At 43.6% G+C, this 21,166-nt stretch overlaps 1 protein-coding gene across 1 annotated transcript in view; it reads right to left on the bottom strand.

The window, feature by feature from the left end:
* LOC142312393 (uncharacterized) overlaps nt 1-21,166 on the bottom strand; it is a 236,487-nt gene that overhangs the window by 89,480 nt on the left and 125,841 nt on the right. The window contains 6 exon segments of the mRNA XM_075351337.1: nt 3,274-4,161; nt 5,816-5,906; nt 6,089-6,186; nt 6,268-6,391; nt 6,473-6,652; nt 6,782-6,931. Coding sequence (XP_075207452.1) covers nt 3,274-4,161; nt 5,816-5,906; nt 6,089-6,186; nt 6,268-6,391; nt 6,473-6,652; nt 6,782-6,931 — 1,531 coding nt within the window.

Genomic DNA, 21,166 nt, shown 5'->3' with positions numbered 1-21,166 from the left:
AGAGAGGAGCCCGAAGCTTGGAAAATAGATTTGACCGCAGCATCAACTGCGCGGTCGGACGAGTCCTTGAGAGACGCGGTGTCTGAGACAGACATAACCGTGTGTTTAGCCAGCCTGGATACTGGCGGATCCACAACGGGGGGTACTGACCAGAGCTTAACCAGTTCCGATGGAAAGGGATAAGCGAATGAAGAGGAGGATTTTTTATTAAACCTCCTATCAGGGTGATCCCACCGTTTAGATATGATGAAAAATCGGATCCTGGACAAAGGACTTAGGAGGCTTCTTGGCCCGCTTGATTGCCGACTGAGAAGTCGGGTCCGAAGGCTGATCAGAAATCGACAAAGTGATTGACAGCCGAAATTAATGTGTCTAGACTCAGAAGGGACATCTGAATCAGAGTCAGAGTCTTGGGAATCGTGACTACTAAAGGTCACAGAGCATGAGTCAGACTGATCATCGTCCGAGTCGGACGAGACGTAACGGTCACAATGGCGTCTTTTGGAGACAGCCTTTTTACGTACTGGGAACGAGACACCAGACGAAGGCGAGCTCCCCTGGGGGAGCTGAGCCGGGGGGAGGCTGTGAGAGCCTGTGGAAGGCTGGGATATCTGAGCGGCCAGGTCATCTAACCTCTTAGACATTAGATAAGCCCAGACAGGAATAACGTCATCAGACTGGGGTACTGCCTGGATAGTGGCCGCAGCCAAATCCACAGACTGCACGACCTCCTGGTCCGGCAGCGGAGGCTGTTGTGACACGGTAGTAGGGGCATCGCAGCCCCGGCATAGTGGATAGCTTCGGCCATTAGAAAACGAGCGTCCACATGTGGTACAAGCATAGTAGAGGTCCATAGAGGACGCTTGGGAAGCTTTATCACCCTTGCGGTTACGCATGTCAGCAACAGTTCCACAATAAGTACAGTGAGCCTCTAGCAGCATTATAAAAGGGACTGCTGTGGGTGAGGAGCTGCTAGCAGTATTATAAATGACTGCTATGCAGAGCCGGTATATACCGAGTAAAGTAGCACACCCTGTCACACAGTCGGTATATACCTACAGGCACAGTTCGTATATACTGCTAAAAGCTGATATACACCGCCATCCAGCAGACACACACCGCTAGAAAGACAGCGATATACCACTGAGCAGAGCAGTATATAGTGCTGCAGAATCGCAGAGCCAAGGAGGCGATCTCACCCGTGTCTGCTCCCCACATGTAATGGCGTCCAGTGTTCTCTAGCAGCATGGATGGGAGAGACGGCCCACTTGAGGGAGCGGCATCTAGAGCAGTGGAGGGGGCGTTGCTAGAATGCAGGCCAAAGCCGGGAGCTAAATTAATGATGCTTCCCTGGGAATCACGGCCTGCATCGCCCCACCTGCGCCTTTACAGGCAGCGGTTTGGATGCAGGGGACTGACTCGTCGTCTCCCTACCTGCTCCTGGCTCCGTCTGAAGACGCGTCGGTCCTGGAATGCGGGGATCTCGGGGACGCATCTTCAGCTCAAGGCTGAAGCAGGTCCTCGGCTCTGCTAGCCCTCTGGAGCTACCTTGGTGTGAGGTGCTTCCAGGGAGCCTGGAGGGGTACGCAGACCCGACCACTTGGGTGCGAGGGAAGACTGACGGCTTGTGCACGCCAGGTTTCCTCTGCCTGTACACGGGGGGAACAGGGGTGGCAAGGCACCCTGGTATTGCCCCTATCAAAAATAGAATGAATAAGAAAATAAAAACAAAATAAAAAGTAAAAATAAGCTGGCCTGAGGCACCTCTGGTGGAGCTCAGTCCAGACATGTCAGCCTCCCTGCTGACACTAGGAAAAAAACTGAGCTAGTTCCCGCCTAGCTGGGGATATATGCTGTGGGAGGAGGAGCTAACACTTTTTTCAAACCTAGTGTCACGCCTCCCTTGGAGACACCATATAACCCAATGTCTGTGTCCCCAAATGTCTGTGTCCCCCAATGAAAAGGCGAGAAAGGAAATCAATCTTAAGATATTTCTTGGCCCAATCTTTATGTTTTATCTTATGTTTCTTGTTCAAAGGAGGTTGTTTTTCAGCCTTCCTTACCTTGGCCATGTCCCTGAGTATGGCACACCTTGTACTTTTTGATACTCTAGTAATATTGCAGCTCTGAAATATGGCCAAACTGGTGGCAAATGGCATCTTGGCAGCTTCACGCTTGATTTTCCTCAATTCATGGGCAGTTATTTTGCGCTTTTTTTTACCCAACATGCTTCTTGCGACCCTGTTGGCTATTTGCCATGAAACGCTTGATTGTTCAGTGATCACGCTTCAAAAGTTTGGCAATTTCAAGACTGCTGCATCCCTCTGCAAGACATCTCACAATTTTGGACTTTTCATAGCCCGTCAAATCTCTCTTCTGACCCATTTTGCCAAAAGGAAAGGAAGTTGCCTAATAATTAAGCACACCTTATGTAGGGTGTTGATGTCATTTCACCACACCCATTCTCATTACAGAGATGTACATCACCTGATTTACTTAATTAGTAGTTGGCTCTCAAGCCTATACAGCTTGGAGTAGGACAACATGTATAAAAAGTATCATGTGATCAAAATACTCATTTGCCTAATAAATCTGCACACAGTGTATAACATAGCATAAATAATAGCCTAAACTGTGCAATCTAATCTCTCCACAACAAAGATAAGATATTAAAAGTAAACAATATGCTTTATTCAGCTCTACGGTCACTATTCCATAATGTGGTCATATAACATGCTCAACCTGGTGTAAGATCCTCTTACAACCTTATAGATACCCATGCAAAGCCGGGTAATTGTCCCCATTTAGTCTCATCTAATTAATAAGACACCATATTAGACGTGACGTGCCTGGTGTCTGACATTTGCCTCAGCATCTGTCCTGATCATGTATACCAGAGAAGTGCTGGTCAACCCCTTTAAGATGCAGTTATAATGTTCATATAAAGGTGAAATAGATTAGTCACATGGTGAAATATTTTGGCTTGCATGCTACTTGCTGATATTTATTGGTCATTGCATACAGTACATTTCTTCTTTATAATTTATTGTTCTAAATTACTTTCCCTTTTAGGCTTGTGACTTAACTTTGACTATAACTTAACCTTTATTGAAAATTTTCATGTAAAATTCATCAATAAACTAATTTTATAAAACAAGAAATTTCTAATTCCCTCTGTAATCTCTCTGACGTTAAAGAAAATGTAATTTCTTTGTTAAACATTTTCCAATTATCAAGATGAAAATGGCTACTACCCTGTGTGAGTTCTCAGATGTGCACCAAGATATGATTTCTTAGTAAAACCTTTCCCACATTCTGAACATAAAAATGGCTTCTCTCCTGTGTGAGTTTTTGTATGTTTAACAAGGTTAAATTTCCTAGTAAAACATTTCCCACATTGTGCACATGTAAATGGCTTCTCCCCTGTGTGAATTATTTCATGATTAACAAGATCAAATTTCCTACTAAAACATTTCCCACATTGTGGACATGAAAATGGCTTCTCCCCTGTGTGATTTCTCAGATGTAAATTAAGATTTGATTTGCAAATAAAACATTTCCCACATTCTGAACAAACAAATGGCTTCTCCCCTGTGTGAAGTTTTGTATGTGCAACAAGAATTTCTTTCTTGTTAAAACATTTCCCACATTCTGGACAAGAAAATGGTTTCTCCCCTGTATGAATTTTATGATGTACGGTAAGAGCTCCTTTCTGGTTAAAACATTTTCCACATTCTGAACATGAAAATGGCTTTTCCCCTGTGTGAGTTATTTTATGTGCAGCGAGACTTCGTTTGTAAGTAAAACATTTCTCACACTCATCACATGAAAATGGCTTCTCCCCTGTGTGAATTCTCTGATGTCCAGTAAGACTTGAATTCTGAGTAAAACATTTCCCACATTCTGAACATGAATATGGTTTATCCCTTGTATGATTATTTTGATTTTCAGCATCCCTTTTGTTATTTTCATTTTTCTTAACAGTCTGTAATGAATCAGAAGATAGGTCATGTTGATGAGGAATAGATGATTGATTCTTGTTGTGAAGGGCTTGTTGTATATCTGGAATTATGTCACGATTTGTATATATATACGGCGTGATACCATAATCATGTGCTTCAAAATGTGTAAATGGCAGACATCCCTCTGATGCACAGTCATCTGCAAAGAAATAATACATATTTGTTTCAGAAATGCTGCCTTTTGAAACAAATTGTATTAATATTCAATTATTAGCTGATGAATACAGTGGTACAAACTACAAACAGCAATGCAAGGACTAATAGATTATGATATTAACCCCCTTAATGACAGCCATTAAAATACATAACAGCAGCCTGAATCCCCAGTGCCTCTTTTTATTGTTGCCAAGTATTAAGTGTATAGTGCACCCCAGTGGGGTACAGCTGTATATGATAGGTGACACCCTGCATCATCGCATCCCGAGGTCATCTGATGACCCCAGGGTATGATTGTATATAGCTGGGTCTAACAGGCTGAGTCTAAAAAGCAGATTCTAAAAGGCGATGAGAAACTAACAGGTGTCAGGCACTGCAGTGCACCAGTACTGGAATGCATGAGACCAAACATTAAAGTAAACAATATTCATACCCCACAGGGGGACAGAGTAAAAAGGAAAAAAAACAAAAAACAAAAACACACACAAAGAATATAAAAACTTGTTGTGCCACTAAAAACACTACTTCTGGGTTAAAGCAAGAAAGAGAGAAAAAAAAAAGTATAATATATATATATATATATATATATATATATACATATACATATACACACACACACACACACACACACACACACACACAGTGTGTCCACCCATATCCTGTCCACCGCCATTAACTTGAGAACAGCGGTAGCTATAGGCATAGAAGTGGTGTCTAGGTATAGTAAAGTAGCCACGCGCTACGCAATGAAACCACCTAGGGGCGCCACCTGGTGGAAAACAACGGAGTTAGTATTTTTATCTCAAGAATGGAACAAGATAGAGAAAAAAAGTGAATTACAAAATTGTAGGGCATCATCAATTCAATAAGAATCAACACCTTGCATACAGAAATGCTATAATATGAAACCCATGACCCCCTCAAAACATAGAATGCTGGTCACGCATATGGCGCTCATTTAACTTTGATGCTCAAAGTAGCCACCGTCAGCTGCAATGCACATCTGGATTCTGGGTAGCATACTGTATCTTGCTGCATGTTGTGCAATATGGTAGGTGACACGTTTGCACAAGCATCTGTGATACGTCGTTGTAGGTCCTGCAATGTTGGTGGAGGGGTTGCATACACCTGCTGTTTGATGTGACCTCACAGAAAGAAGTCCAATGCGGTCAGGTCAGGTGAGCGTGGAGGCCACTCCACGCAGCCACCATACCCAATGACTTGTAGGAAGTTCTCCATGAGGTATCGCTTCACGTCCACAGCCTTGTGAGTTTTAAACGTTCTAATCATAGCATTTCTGTATGCAAGGTGTCGATTCGTATTGAATTGATGATGCCCTACAACTTTGTAATTCACTTTTTTTCTCTATCTCGTTCCGTTTTCGAGATAAAAATGCTACCTCAGTTGTTTTCCACCAGGTGGCGCTATAGGTGGTTTCATCATGGCTACTTTACTATACCTAGACACCACTTCTATGCCTATAGCTGCCGCTGTTCTCAAGTTAATGGTGGTGGACAGGATATGGGGGGACACACTGTATATTATATATGTATATACATATTATATTTTTTTACACATAAATATTGCCAGGTCCAGAACGACTGTTATGTTATTTAAATATAAAAGCTTCTACTTACCTGGGCGGTTATCTGTAGGAATCTCCTCTTTACTCAGCTCATCACCCCTCACATATGTCTCTGTAGTATTAATATGGGTCAGATCTTCACCCTGAAACAAATATTGTAAAAAGTCAAAGTCACATCTATGGTCAGCTCTAATCCTGCCATCTCCACCGCTCTCATTACACAAGTATAAAACATATAATACTGGTGGATAAAACAAGACTGAGCACAAGACCTTCACAGCCGTCTACACATCATAGGGAGATTTCATGACACCTCTCCATGTACCTGATGATCCTGAGGAACATCGGGATCTTCTTGTTTACAGTCCTGTGGGAGAAGAGGACGGGGACATCTCCCTGGTGTTGTCCTCTTACTGGATAGAACTGGAGGAGACACATACAGGGACTGAATTAATTCCTTACATACAGATAATTATAGGCCGTGTGTATTTAGTCCTGTCTTACCTGGTAATGTGAGGGGCTGGGGAACCTCCATCATGACGTCATTGTACAGATCTTTGTGTCCTTCTAAATACTCCCACTCCTCCATGGAGAAATAGACGGTGACGTCCTGACACCTTATAGGAACCTGACACATACAATGATACCGTCACCCCCGATCCCTTCATAGCGTTACTGTATAATCTCCCAGCATTCCCAGCAGTGTCACCTCTCCAGTCAGCAGCTCAATCATCTTGTAGGTGAGTTCTAGGATCTTCTGCTCATTGATGTCCTCATGTATCGGGGGGTGAGGTGGAGGCCCCGTGATTGGGCTCAGGGGTCTTCCCCATCCCTCAGACACAGGGGCCTGACAGCGCTCACTAGAGGTCTTCTTCACTACTATGTAATCCTGGTTATGGAGAGACACAGTAATAAATCTCACTACAGACATTTCCAGAGTCCTCACCTCTCCAGTTCTGTACATCTGTTATTCCCATAGATAAGAATGATGTAATGTGACGTCATCAGAATCTCTCACCTCTCCAGTAAGCCGGAAGAGGATCTCTAGGGTGAGGTGTAATATCCTCTCCGCCATTTTGTCCCTGTCCATATCCATCTTTCACAGGGCAATCAGGAGAATTCTTTTCTATAGAAGATCTACACTGAGAGGATCCGATATTGCATGGACCTGAACGGGGAGAAGATGATACTGTATCATCATAAAGAAACGGTGTAATAATATAAGTATTGAAGACTTTATAGCCAATTACTGGCCACAGAAATGACGCTCACATGTATGGAACATTCAGTATATAATAGTGAACCTGTAATTCTGTCTGAAGCTTGGATGGTAAGAAGACACGCTGTGATACCAATGTGATATGACTGAAAGAATGAGTGTGATAAGATAGGGATCATAATCAAAAGATAGTGATCCCAGATATTATTTGATCCATAAATAATTCAGTATCAGAGAGATATGTCCTCTGGTTGAACCTATTTCACTATGACCAAAGAATACGTGTCAAACAGATCTTAAGCAAAAACCACGATAATGAGGAAGTAATGTTTACAGTTCCACAGTCAGCAAATTTGTGGTTATTTGACAACAGGTGCAAGGAAGCTGGCCTGTAAAATTCACGTCTCCTTGCAATATCTCCAGGAAACTGTGGTTGGCCAGTTGTCAACTGGCTAAATGTGCAGGAAATGTGCAGGAAGCTGCTGGTGCCCACAGCAGCTTGTGGTCAAGTTACATGAACATGACTCAGCTGGCGACCAATTAACCACTCAGAAAACAACGTACAAAGTTTTCCTATAAAAATACACCGGACTCGCTTAACGTGAGGGAAACCTTCTAGGACATTGAAGTGTACGCACTGCTCCTGTGATGCAAGAGGCCGGGTTGTTTTTCCTTCTCACATTAATCGAGTCCCTCCGATGAGAAAGGATTGCTGCAACATATCGGTAAGGTTGATGCATATTTCTGTTATTTTATAAGATTCTATGACTAAAAAAGTAGTTCTAATGCCTATGTACCATTGACTATTCATGTGCTATTAAAATAAATAGTATCTTGCTATAAAGAATCTTAGTATTCGTGCCTGATTAGGATATCAGTGAGCGCTTCATAAGTACGGGCTTTCAGCCCCCTTTTTAGTAGAATTTAGCAAGACATAAATTGGCGTAGTCGGCAGGATTACTTCTATAAGAAGTAATTAACGAATATTTGTAAATTAGAAATTAAAAACATATATTTGGCAAATTTCCAGATATATTTTTTCAATTTTTTTTGCATAGTGTCAAAATGTTCAGAAAACGTAAGGATAATGTTAAGGAGGTTGTTGTGGAGATCTCCAGCTGGACTGAGGCTCCCTACAATCTTATAGCACATGAATTGGTCAATTGTGGATTGGCAGAACAATGGCAGAATAAGCTCAAGGGTAGTGAAGCTACTGATGTTGTGAATGTACTCAGTAGTGCCCCTGTGAAAGCAGGTGACGTAGTGTCTTGTGGATTGGCAGAACAATGGCAGGATAAGCTTAAGGGTAGTGAAGTTACTGATGTGAATGTATTCGGTAGTGTCCTTGTGAAAGCAGGTGATGTAGTGTCTTTAGGACGGCGTATCTGGATTTTGGCAAGTGCATATAGTGTAATGCATGAGCGTAATCTAAAGATGCAGAAGAAAGGTTCCCAGATGGAACAGAAGATGATAGAATTAGGCGGCCAGAAAACAGTTCTGGAATGTAATACCAGACTGTTGAAGGATAAATTGGAACAATATCAGAATGTGGCAGAAAAAGCTGCCGTAAAAATTGCTCAAAATAAGTACAAGAAAAGAAGAGGAAAAGTAAAAAAAAAACAAAGTACATAAAAGTATCGCCTCAGCTTCTATAAACTGGGATCCCGATACTTGGGATGGGGATGTGTGGGATTCATCTTCATCATCTGATGAGGAGTATTACCATAAAGGGAAGATTCAGGGTAATCCAGTAAGGAGGCACCTAGAGAGGACAGAGAATGAGATCATCCGGGAACATGTCCGGGATGGTCAGGAAAATCTGCAATATGACGAAGATGGTAATGCCATCACAAATGAGAGAACGATTCCTCATGTAAAAAATCGATTAACCATTGAAGATTACTCTCAGGGAGAAGTTGATAGCGTTTTAACACAGTTTAGACAAAAACCAGGAGAAGGAGAAATTCCCTGGTTGGTCAGGGTGCACGATCTCGGAGGAGGTGGAGTGCACTTTGACGCTGGAGACTTGGCAAAATTTGTCACCATGTCTCGGGACCCAGTAATTCAGAGATCAATAAAAAATTATTTTGTTGATCATAATGAGCATGGTACTCAAAACTTAATCATGATCTTAGCCCATGCTTTTCTGGACAAATACCCATCAGAAGCAGACTTTCCTATCAATGATGAACCTTGGAATACCTTAAAAGATGGTATGGAAAGGCTGAAGGAAGAAGCCATGAGGAATGCTCTTCCTCTTTTGGGAATGGATGATGATTATCTCCAGTACCCATTGACAGCCAGCATAAGAAATAAAAAAAAAAAAGGGAGATATCCCCGGCACACTGTTATGTTTCCCAAATGAAGTCCAAGAAAGAGTCTTGATATATATTCCAATTTTTATTTTTCAGAAGAAGGGAATAATAGTACAATTTGCAGAGAGTCCGCCTAAAAACGTTTCGGCCTAACCTCGGCCTTCATCTGGTCGGACAGACTGACTAAATACGTGGGAGATCCCTGGGGTAGAATGCTGGTATGAGCGAGGATATCTAGTTCTAAGGATAGATGAGGATAGTCAGTAATAGAAATGTATCATAGTTATCATGATTCTGTATATGAGAAAGGGCTACTGCCTCTGCTTATGTGCACGTTTTCGTGTCCGTCAAGTTAAGGCAGGATAACAATCTGTATATGGATTGCAAAAAAGAGCAATATGGAACCAGGTCTATATGTAGTATAGCTGAATCAAACTAGTGCATTTGGCACATTAGTCAGCACTTAGCATGCAACTAAATACCTTTGCAGGAAAATGCAGAAAAATGAATCTAAAGTTGCCTATAGTCAGGGGCTCAGTGTCCAGGATACAGGGATTGAACAATACAGTGGAAAGGTATAGCAGTTGCTAGGAATACCTTTGCCTCTATGCAGGCATACATGGAAGAGGTGAACCGTGTGAGGGCCCCTGGCGTCTGGTTCCATATTGCTCTTTTTTGCAATCCATATACAGATTGTTATCCTGTCTTACCTTGACGGACACGAAAACGTGCACATAAGCAGAGGCAGTAGCCCTTTCTCATATACAGAATCATGATAACTATGATACATTTCTATTACTGACTATCCTCATCTATCCTTAGAACTAGATATCCTCGCTCATACCAGCATTCTGCCCCAGGGATCTCCCACGTATTTAGTCAGTCTGTCCGACCAGATGAAGGCCGAGGTTAGGCCGAAACATTTTTAGGCGGACTCTCTGCAAATTGTACTATTATTCCCTTCTTCTGAAAAATAAAAATTGGAATATATATCAAGACTCTTTCTTGGACTTCATTTGGGAAACATAACAGTGTGCCGGGGATATCTCCCTTTTTCTCTGTTTTTTTCCCCCTGAGCACCTGTAACAAGTGACGCTATGTCCTTCCACACCCCCAGCATAAGAAATAGGCTGGTTAAACATGCTCCTCCAGCATACAAAACAGTTATTTTAACCTTAACTGTAGCGCTGACTGGAGAATCAATCGGTGTAGTTCTAGGGAGGATGAGGGAGTTACAGGATATGGGACAGTGGGATAAATCATCCCCTGGAGGCCATGTTGGTAACAGTAAGCCAAACAATCCTGATTGTAAAGAGAAATCAGTAGGGGAGGCCCCACTGGTGTCTCGCAAAGACATGTTCCAGGCTTTGCTTAAAGCCGGGATCAATAATGAAAGGATGGATGGAAAGGAGACAGGAGAATTATGGAAGTTGTACAAACAGAAAGTTCTATCCGCAAAGAAAGTGACCACTACAAATGTGGAAGGGGGTTCAAAAACCCCCAAGGTAAAGAAATCAGAGGGAAAAGGGGAAAAAACCCCAAAGAAAGTGTCTTGGGAAGATTTTCAGTCAGTTTATCCATGGGAAGAACTGGCTGCAGCCGTGGCCACAAAGGTTACGGAAGGAAGGGCTAATACACAGACTGAAGTCTGTGTAAATGAAAGTTCAGAAGGAAGCGATTTACTATAGGTAGCCAGCCAAGCCCCCCTATTGATAAAAAGGGACGAACGTCCCTACGTCAATCTTAGCATACATTGGAAAGGGGGAAATGTTCAAAGAGTCCCAGCTTTGATTGACACGGGGGCGGAGGCTACTTTAATTCATGGAAACCCAGAAAAAATAAAAGGACCTCGAGTAAAAATTGCTGGACTAGGTGGTCAAGTGATCACCGGGGGTCCAGACACAAGTAGCTTTGAAGATAGGTAATTTACCTATCAAGAAGTATACGGTACTGGTTGTTCCTATACCAGAATATATTTTGGGAATTGATGTCCTAAAAGGAATGACTCTTAATCTAAGGCCTGTTTCACATGTCAGTGAAAAACACTGACGTTTTTCACTGGCGTGTAAAACACGCACATGCCCCTCTGTGTGCCGTGAATCATGGCACACGTGGGTTGTCTAAGTGCAATCCGGGCTCCGTTCTCCGTGGCCCGTGACTGCACTTAAAATTAACTCACCTGTGCGCGCTCCCGCTCTCCATGGTGCTGATCGCTCCCGCGGTGCAGCATCCGGCCGGCGCGGACCCCCGCAGCAGCTGCTTCTGGGTCGGCTGTGTCGTGCATCATGAATATGCGCGACAGTAATGAGCCGGCTCAGAAGCAGCAGGCTGCACGGGCTGCAGAGGACATCGCTGGAGCCGGGTGAATAAAAATGATTTTTATTTTAAAAGCACGTTTTTTTCTGGCACGTGTCTCACGGATCACACCACTGCGTGGTCCATGGGACATCAGTGATGCCAGAAAAAAAATGGACATGTCTCCGTGCGGCAATCACGGACACGCGAATGCTGCACGGTGACATGGTCAGTGAAAAATCACTGATGTGTGAGCAGACCCATTCATTGTAATGGGTCTGCGTATGTCAGTGATTCTGGTACGTTTAAAAAAAAGCACAAACGTACCAGAATCACTGACGTGTGAAAGAGGCCTAACAGAAGGAAAATTCTCCTTTGGGATTAAGTCTTGTCATAAGGAAATGCGACCAGTGGTGGTGGGCAAAGTCAAAATGCTCCCTGTACATATACCTCCAGCTACAAAAATGGTAGCTATGAAACAATATCGAATACCAGGAGGTCACAGAGAGATAGTGGAAACCATTAAAGAATTGGTAGAAATTGGGGTAATTCGCCCTACTACTACCGCATGGAATAATCCTGTCTGGCCAGTTAAAAAGAGTGATGGCTCCTGGCGCATGACAGTTGATTATAGGGAGTTAAACAAGAATACTCCTCCCTTGACAGCTGCAGTTCCGGATACAATAACGATTGTGGAAAATATTCACACTCACTCCGGAACTTGGTATGCAGTAATTGATTTGGAAAATGCTTTCTTTACTATACCTATAGAAGAGAAGGCTCAAGATCAATTTGCATTCACTTGGTTAGGGAGACAATATACCTCTACCAGGTTACCCCAAGGATGGCTGCATAGCCCCACAATCTGTCACAGGACGGTGGCAGAGCATTTGGATGGATTTGATTTACCATCAGAAATGCAGATCTCACATTATATCGATGATATAATGATACAAGGACAAGATGAGCAAAATCTCAAAGATCAATTGACAAAACTGGTTGCTCATATGAGGAGTAAAGGATGCGAAATCAATGATGCCAAGGTTCAAGGACCGTCTCAGGTGGTAACATTTCTAGGGATTCAGTGGAACAAGGGGCACAGAGAGATCTTGCCCAATGCCAGAGAGAAAATTATTAATTTTCTGGTCCCTAAATCCAAACAGGAGACTCAGTCTTATATTGGATTGTTTGATTTTTGGAGACAACATATCCCTCATTTGGGACAAATGTTGGCTCCTTTGTACAAAGTAACGAGGAGAAAATATGAGTTCCACTGGGGAGAGGAACAGCAAAATGCGTTTTAGATGGTCAAGGAATTGTGGCAAGACATTGAAAAGATTATTCAATCTACCAAGACCACTGTATTTCATGTCGATGCTCATGTCCCTACTAACTCACTTGAACGTTTGTTTAATTCAGAAGTAGATAAAGCAGCAGCCATCAGACAAGTCAGTCCAACAGTTGACAAGGCAAGGTACAGCTGTTTGGGCACACTAGAAAGAGCGACACCTTATTCAGCATGTTTAGTCCTCAGTACATTGGAAACTGTCGTGGTACCCCCAGGTAAGGTAAAACCAATTTCAACAGGATTGGGTTTCCAGATACCAAAGGATCATTATGGTCAAATAGCCACTCGTTCTAGTTTAGCGTTGAAAGGAGCGATAGTGGTGGGAGGGGTAATAGATGCAGATTATCAGGGAGAAATCAAGGTACTGATGCTAAATTTGGGAAATGGACCTTTGATATTGATGAAACACCAGAAGGTGGCTCAGATGTTGATAATTCCAATAAACTTGTCTGAGATAAGAGAAGGAACTGCCCCGGCAGAATTAACAATACGGGGTACTAAAGGTTTTGGATCCTCTAATATTACAAATGTAGGAGCAATAATATGGATTCAAAACCTCCAAGGACCGCCCTCAGAGGCAGAGGTAATAGCGGTCGGAAAAGATTGTACTCTCCTGATAATGAGACCAGGAGTGGAGAAGTGGGAATATGTTCCACAAGAAAAATGTTATTTACGAGAATAATAGTGTATCTCTATTTGCAGATGGTGTTGTAAATAAGCGGAATCCATGGTATCGATTACTGGGAAGAGCTCGATAGTGATGAGATGGAGAAATTCCTGTGTTTGATGTTTGCCTCTTTGGTCGTTGGATGGACAAGTCTACATCAAGAGGAACCTATACCACCAGTATCCCTTATCTGGATATCCCGATATCGATGGAGGAAATCTTAAAAAGTCGAAAAGTTGTTCTGATCATCTTGCTGATAAAGACACTCGAAATGTTCGTCTATGGAATACTACCCATTCCCATAGTGGGATGGATCAATCTTCCATGGTAGCAAGGCAATTTGAATGCAACAGTCACCAATTTGCAATATCTAGCTTTTAAGGGAGGAATTTGGGTACAAAGAAATAAGACTTTTCTGACTAACCTGGGATTCATCCCTATAGAGAATATAAAAATAAGTTTTGGGACAGCTATAAATACTGTAGATGCTTTTAAACCCAGCTTAGTCGAAAGGACAATTCATGAGATGTTATGGCCTTATGCCAATATGTTCATAAATGGGTCTAGTGAAACTTGTAGTAACATATCGAGAAATTTAATGTGTAACGATTCCTTTGAATATCAAGCAAATGCCAAAACACATGATATTCAAGGCAGCTTTTCAGATAATATTGCTTTTAGCTTTAACATACATAGTAGTGAAAGTGATATTTGTGATTCAACGTTTATTTAAACAAACCAAGAAAACAAAATTTGTGGCAAACGATATTTCTTTGTCATGGTATGGTGTTTTCCGAGTGATCTTCCTCTAGTGGAATACTGATGATGGAAAATAATCCCTGGGATCAAGGACCGATTGTGATACCAATGTGATATGACTGAAAGAATGAGTGTGATTAGATAGAGATCATAATCAAAAGATAGTGATCCCAGATATTATTTGATCCATAAATAATTCAGTATCAGAAAGAGATGTCCTCTGGTTGAACCTATTTCACTATGACCAAAGAATACGTGTCAAACAGATCTTAAGCAAAAACCACGATAATAAGGAAGTAACGTTTACAGTTCCACAGTCAGGAAATTCGTGGTTATTTGACAACAGGTGCAAGGAAGTTGGCCTGTAAAATTCACGTCTCCTTGCAATATCTCCAGGAAACTGTGGTTGGCCAGTTGTCAACTGACTAAATGTGCAGAAAATGTGCAGGAAGCTGCTGGTGCCCACAGCAGCTTGTGGTCAAGTTACATGAACATGACTCAGCTGGTGACCAATTAACCACTCAGAAAACAACGTACAAAGTTTTCCTATAAAAATACACCGGACTCGCTTAATGTGAGGGAAACCTTCCAGGACATTGAAGTGTACGCACTGCTCCTGTGATGCAAGAGGCCGGGTTGTTTTTCCTTCTCACATTAAATCGAGTCCCTCCGACGAGAAAGGATTGCTGCAACATATCGGTAATGTTGATATATTTAGTGTTGCATATTTCTGTTATTGTGTAAGATTCTATGACTAAAAAAGTAGTTCTAATGCCTGTGTACCATTGACTATTCATGTGCTATTAAAATAAATAGTATCTTGTGTAACGTTGTGCCCTGCAACGTGGGGGTTCCACTCGCTTGCAGCAGTGTGAGGTAGCTTCAGCAACACACGTACACAGTCTCTTCATAGAAATTCCGGCAGTTTATTTAAAAACACTCAGCATAAACTGCCCTCAAACATAAACAATAAGTCCATAATGGAAGTTTTAGCAACTTCCCCACTCTCTGGCTCCTGCCAGCGTACAACTCTAGCCAAGGTTCCTTCCAGCACCCAGGGCCCTCTGCAGACCCCTGTCTGTCTCTCCTCCTGGAGAGATTCGGCCCTACAGCCCTGGCCTGGCTTGGCTGCACTCACCTCAGACTCAATTTCAGAGCCTTGTGTTCAGCCTCCACACAGGCTGATACACCCAGAGCTCCCGGCTCTGCTCTCACTTGTTTCCAGTACACACACACACACACACTGGAAGTCTGGAGCTAGTCTCTATCTAGACTGCCCTGGACACACTCAGAGCTCCCTGCTCTCACTTGTTTCCAGTCCACACACTGGACGTCTGGAGCTAGTCTCTATCGAGACTGCCCCAGACACACACTCCGCTCAGGTTCAAAGACAGGATTGCTTTAACCCCTGGAGCCACACCCACAGGTGGTAAGGAGTGTGTAATCAGCATCACACACCCTTCCATGGCTCTGCATGTAATGCAATCCTGTGGAACCACAGGTCCCAGCCAACTTCACATTGCAGAGCACCCACGCTTCTGCAAAACACACCGGCCCTTTGCAATACAGCCGGTCGATACGTCACACTTGCTATAAAGAATCTTAGTATTCGTGCCTGATTAGGATATCAGTGAGCGCTTCGTAAGTACGGGCTTTCAGCCCCCTTTTTAGTAGAATTTAGCAAGACACACGCCCCCAGCTACTTATTGGCTTCAGCAGTGCACAAGAGACCTGCCCCCTTCAGTCACAGGCCATGCCTCTTTACTACTGCAGAACTACGCTGGTGAGGTAAAGTGAAAGCTGAGCTCTGATTGGTTGCTATGGACAATTAGACCCTTATCAAGCCTAATCAATAATAATGGAGTCTTAGAGCATGACATCCGTGCAGCAGGAAGTGGAGGAGCTGCAGAAGCAGGTACAGTAGTGTGGGGGCTGGCCGAGGTTAGCGACGTCACTGCACCAACCACGAGGGTGGACGCTGCTGCACCTTTCAAAGTTTGTCAAAGTTATAGGGTATTGGTGTGCACTCAGCTGAAGTAAGGTTTCATTAGAGGTGCTAGTTTGGGGCCAATAGTCCCAGAACGTATTATATAATGAACATTGCCCACTCTTGTTGTTAAAATGAAGACAAAAATTTTTTTTCTTTGCAAAAAAAGTGATTTTTTTTTTTTATTTATTTGATGGCAACAAAAAATGGTGGACGTTTCGGCCCAACGGCCTTTATCATGTACAGTCGCTCCATAAGAGGGATGTTTCAGAAGATTTGAAGAAAGTAATGAAGCAGGAGGGCAGGAGTACCACCAAGAATAATTTATAATACAAGAGTTCCCAGAGGGTGAAGTCTTTATCATTGATTTTATGAATAATATTGCAATCAGTGCCACATGGATTGTTGGAGCAGTGGCGATTTTCTAGGGGTGAATATCACTACAAGTAGGGTGCAGTGATTGAATATATCTTTTTTAAATCCACCTGGGAGTAGGTTAAATTTCCTTTGGCTGGAAGGAATTAGTGTGCATGTATTCCAATGGAAGAGATTTCCAGCTTTTATCTTTATATATTCATGTGGATCACAAAGAAGTTTGGGTGGTTGTAAGAGGACATATAGATGAGCACCATCTGATAGAAGTCTGCAGGAGCTTCTCTCATATGGAGCAATAGTTTTTAGGCATTGGTGGGGTGGATATTTTCCTTCTCTGTGCCACCTTCACAGGATCTGGCCGTCAGTCCTGGGAAGGTGGCACAGAGAAGAAAAATATCCACCCCACCAATGCCTAAAAACTCTTGCTCCATATGAGAGAAGTCTGCAGGAGCCTCTATCAGATGGTGCTCATCTATATGTCCTCTTACAACCACCCAAACTTCTATGTGATCCACATGAGTATATAAAGATAAAAGCTGGAAATGTCTTCCATTGGAATACATGCACACTAATTCCTTCCAGCCAAAGGAAATTTAACCTACTCCCAGGTGGATTTAAAGAAGATATATTCAATCACTGCACCCTACTGGTAGTGATATTCACCCCTAGAAAATCACCACTGCTCCAACAATCTCTGTGGCCCTGATTGCAATATTATTCATAAAATCAATGATAAAGACTTCACCCTCTGGGAACTCTTGTATTATAAATTATTCTTGGTGGTACGCCTTCCCTTCTGCTTCATTACTTTCTTCAAATCTTCTGAAACAGCCCTCTTATGGAGCGACTGTACATGATAAAGGCCGTTGGGCTGAAATGTCCACCATTTTTTGTTGCCATCAAATAAATAAAACATCACTTTTTTTGCAAAGAAAAAACTTTTTGTCTTCCTTTCAAAGTTTGGTTTGCCAAGCCTTACCGAACAACTGCTACGCTTAATGAACTGTTTGCCAAACCAAACTCCCAACCCTTATCAAACAGGTTCGCTCATCTCTAATCAATTTGAAACAAAAAAAGATCTTCCATAATTTCACACCGAAACAAAATATATACAGCTCTGGCAAAAATTAACCCCATAACGACGGCCTAACGTCTCAAGACGTCGGAAAAACAGGGTACTTATTCTGTTCCGACGTCTTGAGACGTCAGGCCGGAAAAAGCTTGTAGCGCCCCCCAGTGACGAAAAATCTCGGGGGTTTCAGCTACCGGAGGTAGCTGAGACCCCCAAGATTATGAATCAGGGTGTTTTTTTTGGACCCCGTTAATGCGATTGCCGGTATACACCGTATACCGGCGACAACATTAAAAAAAAAGAAATGGCCGGTAAAATTGATTTATTTCTCATCTGACGTGATCAAACATGTCAGATGAGAAATAAATATGAGCCCTTAGTGCCCCCAAAGCCCCCGGTACCGGAGAGTCCCCCCACCACCCCTACCCCCCCTCCGGAAAATCCAAGATGGCGCCGACGCGCGCTGAAAACTGCCGCCGCCGGATCTGCATTCATTTCCCTCCGATCTGAAATGATCAAACATTTCAGATCGGAGGGAAATGTCCTCCCCCTGACCCCTCCTCCAGGCCACCGGAGATCTCTTTTCCCCGGAGCCCCCTCCGGTCTCCAGAGCCGCCTCCCCCCTCCCCCCTCCCCCCTCCGGAGCGTGGAAGATGGCGGACGCATTCATCCTGCTCTTTCTGCCGCATGTGACACGTCACATGCGGTAGAAAGTTGTCCCGCCATCACCCCCCGTCACCCCCGTCACCCCACCAGCCCAGCCCAGCCCCCCCCAGCCCCCGGTCTTACGTTACCTGTCTGCTGGTGCTCCGTCCCTGCGATAACGCCGCCTGCTTCTTGATAGCTGGCGGCGCATGCGCAGACAGCGGCTGTCAGCTGGATCCCTGCAAGCAGGGACTCTGACGTCGCTGCTGCACAGGCTGCTGCACTGTGGACCGGGGGAGGGTGAGTATGGTAATCTGCAGCCACACTCCTCACATGGAGAGACTGCTGTTCTAGAAAATGGGGGTACGTTCTGTGAGCGTGCCCCTCATATTCTAGAATGAGGTTACTGCAGGTCACTCTGCCCTAGGTTGGACCGGGGCAGTGAGTGCAGTATTCTCAGATTACTGCGCCCACACTGCTCATGGAGAGCTTGCTCTTCCAGAAAATGGGGGATACGTTCCCTGAACGTGCCCCCCATATTCTAGAAGATCCAGAGTCGGCGTGGGACCTCCAAAATGGATTACAGCGACCGAAATGTATTTATTTTCAATAAATTGGTAAAAGAGGAATGTTTCGGGGAGTTTTTTTTTCAAATAAATTTTTTTTTTGTCTTTATTTTTTTCTATTACTTGACTGGGTTAGTAATGTCGGGTATCTGTTCAGATGCCGTGACATCACTAACCCCAGGGCTTGATGCCAGGTGACATTACAGCTGGTATCAACCCCATATATTACCCCGTCTGCCACCGCACCAGGGCGCGGGATGAGCTGGAGCGAAGCGCCAGGATTGGCGCATCTAATGGATGCGCCACTTCTGGGGCGGCTGCGGCCTGCTATTTTTAGGCTGGGAAGAGTCCAATAACCATGGCTCTTCCCACCCTGAGAATACCAGACCCCAGCTGTCCGCTTCACCTTGGCTGGTGATCTAATGGACCCCACGTTTTTTTTTTTTTTAAAAAAACGCCTGGGGAGCCCTCCAAATTGATCACCAGCCAAGGTGAAGCTGTTAGCTGTGGTTTGCAGGCTACAGCTGTCTGCTTTACCCTAGCTGGCTATCAAAAATAGGGGGGACCCCACGTCGTTTATTTTAATTATTAATTTTTTGGGGGGCTAAATGCAAGGCTAGGCACCCTTTAGTGCCACATGAAAGGCACTAAAGGGCGCCAGCTTAGAATATGCAGGGGGTGGGACGTTATATTTGTTTGACATCTATCCATTCATCCATTGTAGCATTTTAGGCTGTGCGCCCACAATCGGGATTTGCAGCGTTTTGGGCGCAGAGTGTTTTCCCTGCGTCCATAGCGCTGCGTTGTGCAGTAGAAGCACAGTGGAAGGATTTTTAGAAATCCCATGCCCACTGTGCTTCTCTTCTCCGCAGCATAAACCGACCTGTGGTGCAGCTTCCCGAGCCTCAGCATGTCAATTTATGCTGCGGAGATGAGTGTTCTCTGCAGGTAGCATAGAGCTCCACAGCGGCCTGAACCCAAATCGTGGGCATGGGCAGCTGCGTTCTCCCGTGGACAACACTCACATCTCTGCAGGAAGGCTGACACTGTATACTAGACGCCGTGTCGCTGGATCATGGCCACATAGCCTAAAAGTGAGACATTTGTTGCTACAGCAACATTTTTGTGAAGTACCTGTGGATTCAAAATGCTTACTATACTCCTGAATAAAATCCAGTTTCCAAAATGGGGTCACTTGGGGGGGGTTTCTGCTGTATAGGTACCCAAGGGGCCCTGCAAATGTGACATGGTGCCCGCAATTTATCTCAACTTTTCCAGAATTCAAATGGTGCTCCTTCCATTCCAAGCCCTCCCATTTATCCAAACAGAGGTTTTTGGCCACATGTGGGGTATCCCTGTGCTCATAAGACATTGGATAACAACCTGTTGGGTCCACGGTTTGTTGTTGTCTCTTGAAAAAGTGAGAAATTTGATGCTGAAGCAACATTTTTGTAAAAAAAATTAAAATTTTCAATATGGCAACCTAAGCTTATCAAATTCTGTGAAGTATTCGTGGATTCAAACTGCTCACTATACACCTAGATAAAAGCCTTGAGGTGTCTTGTTTCCAGAATGGAGTCACTTGTGGGGGACCGCCACTGTTTAGGCACCTCAGGGGCTCTCCAAATGCAACCTGGCGTCCGCTATTGATTCCAGCCAATTTTGCAGTCAAATGGCACTCCTTCCCTTCTGAGCCCTGCCATGCGCCCAAACAGTTGATTTCCACCACATATAAGGTATCGCCAAACTCAGGAGAAATTGCACAATAAATGTTATGCTGAATTTTTTCCTTTTACTCTTGTAAAAAAAAAGCTACCTGGTTGAAATAACAATTTTGTGGTAAAATTTTATTTTTTTTTTTTCATGGCTCAACGTTCTAAAATTCTGTGAAGCACCTGGGGGTTCAGGGTACTCACCAAATATCTAGATAAATTCCTTGAGGGGCCTAGTTTCCAAAATGGGGTCACTTGTGCGTGGTTTCTGCTGTTTAGGTACCTTAGGGGTCCTCCAAATGTGACATGGTGCCCGCAATCTTTTTCAGCCAAATTTCTTTTCCAAAATTCAAATATTGCTCCTTTCGTTCCAAGCCCTCCCATTTGTCCAAACAAAGGTTTCAGACCACATGTGAGGTATCACCGCGCTCATAAAAAAGTGG

The sequence above is a fragment of the Anomaloglossus baeobatrachus genome, chromosome 5, assembly GCF_048569485.1.
Source record: "Anomaloglossus baeobatrachus isolate aAnoBae1 chromosome 5, aAnoBae1.hap1, whole genome shotgun sequence".
NCBI classification, from domain to species: domain Eukaryota; kingdom Metazoa; phylum Chordata; class Amphibia; order Anura; family Aromobatidae; genus Anomaloglossus; species Anomaloglossus baeobatrachus.
The sequence above is the reverse complement of the archived record's forward strand: the minus strand, read 5'-3'. Positions and strand labels throughout refer to the sequence as shown.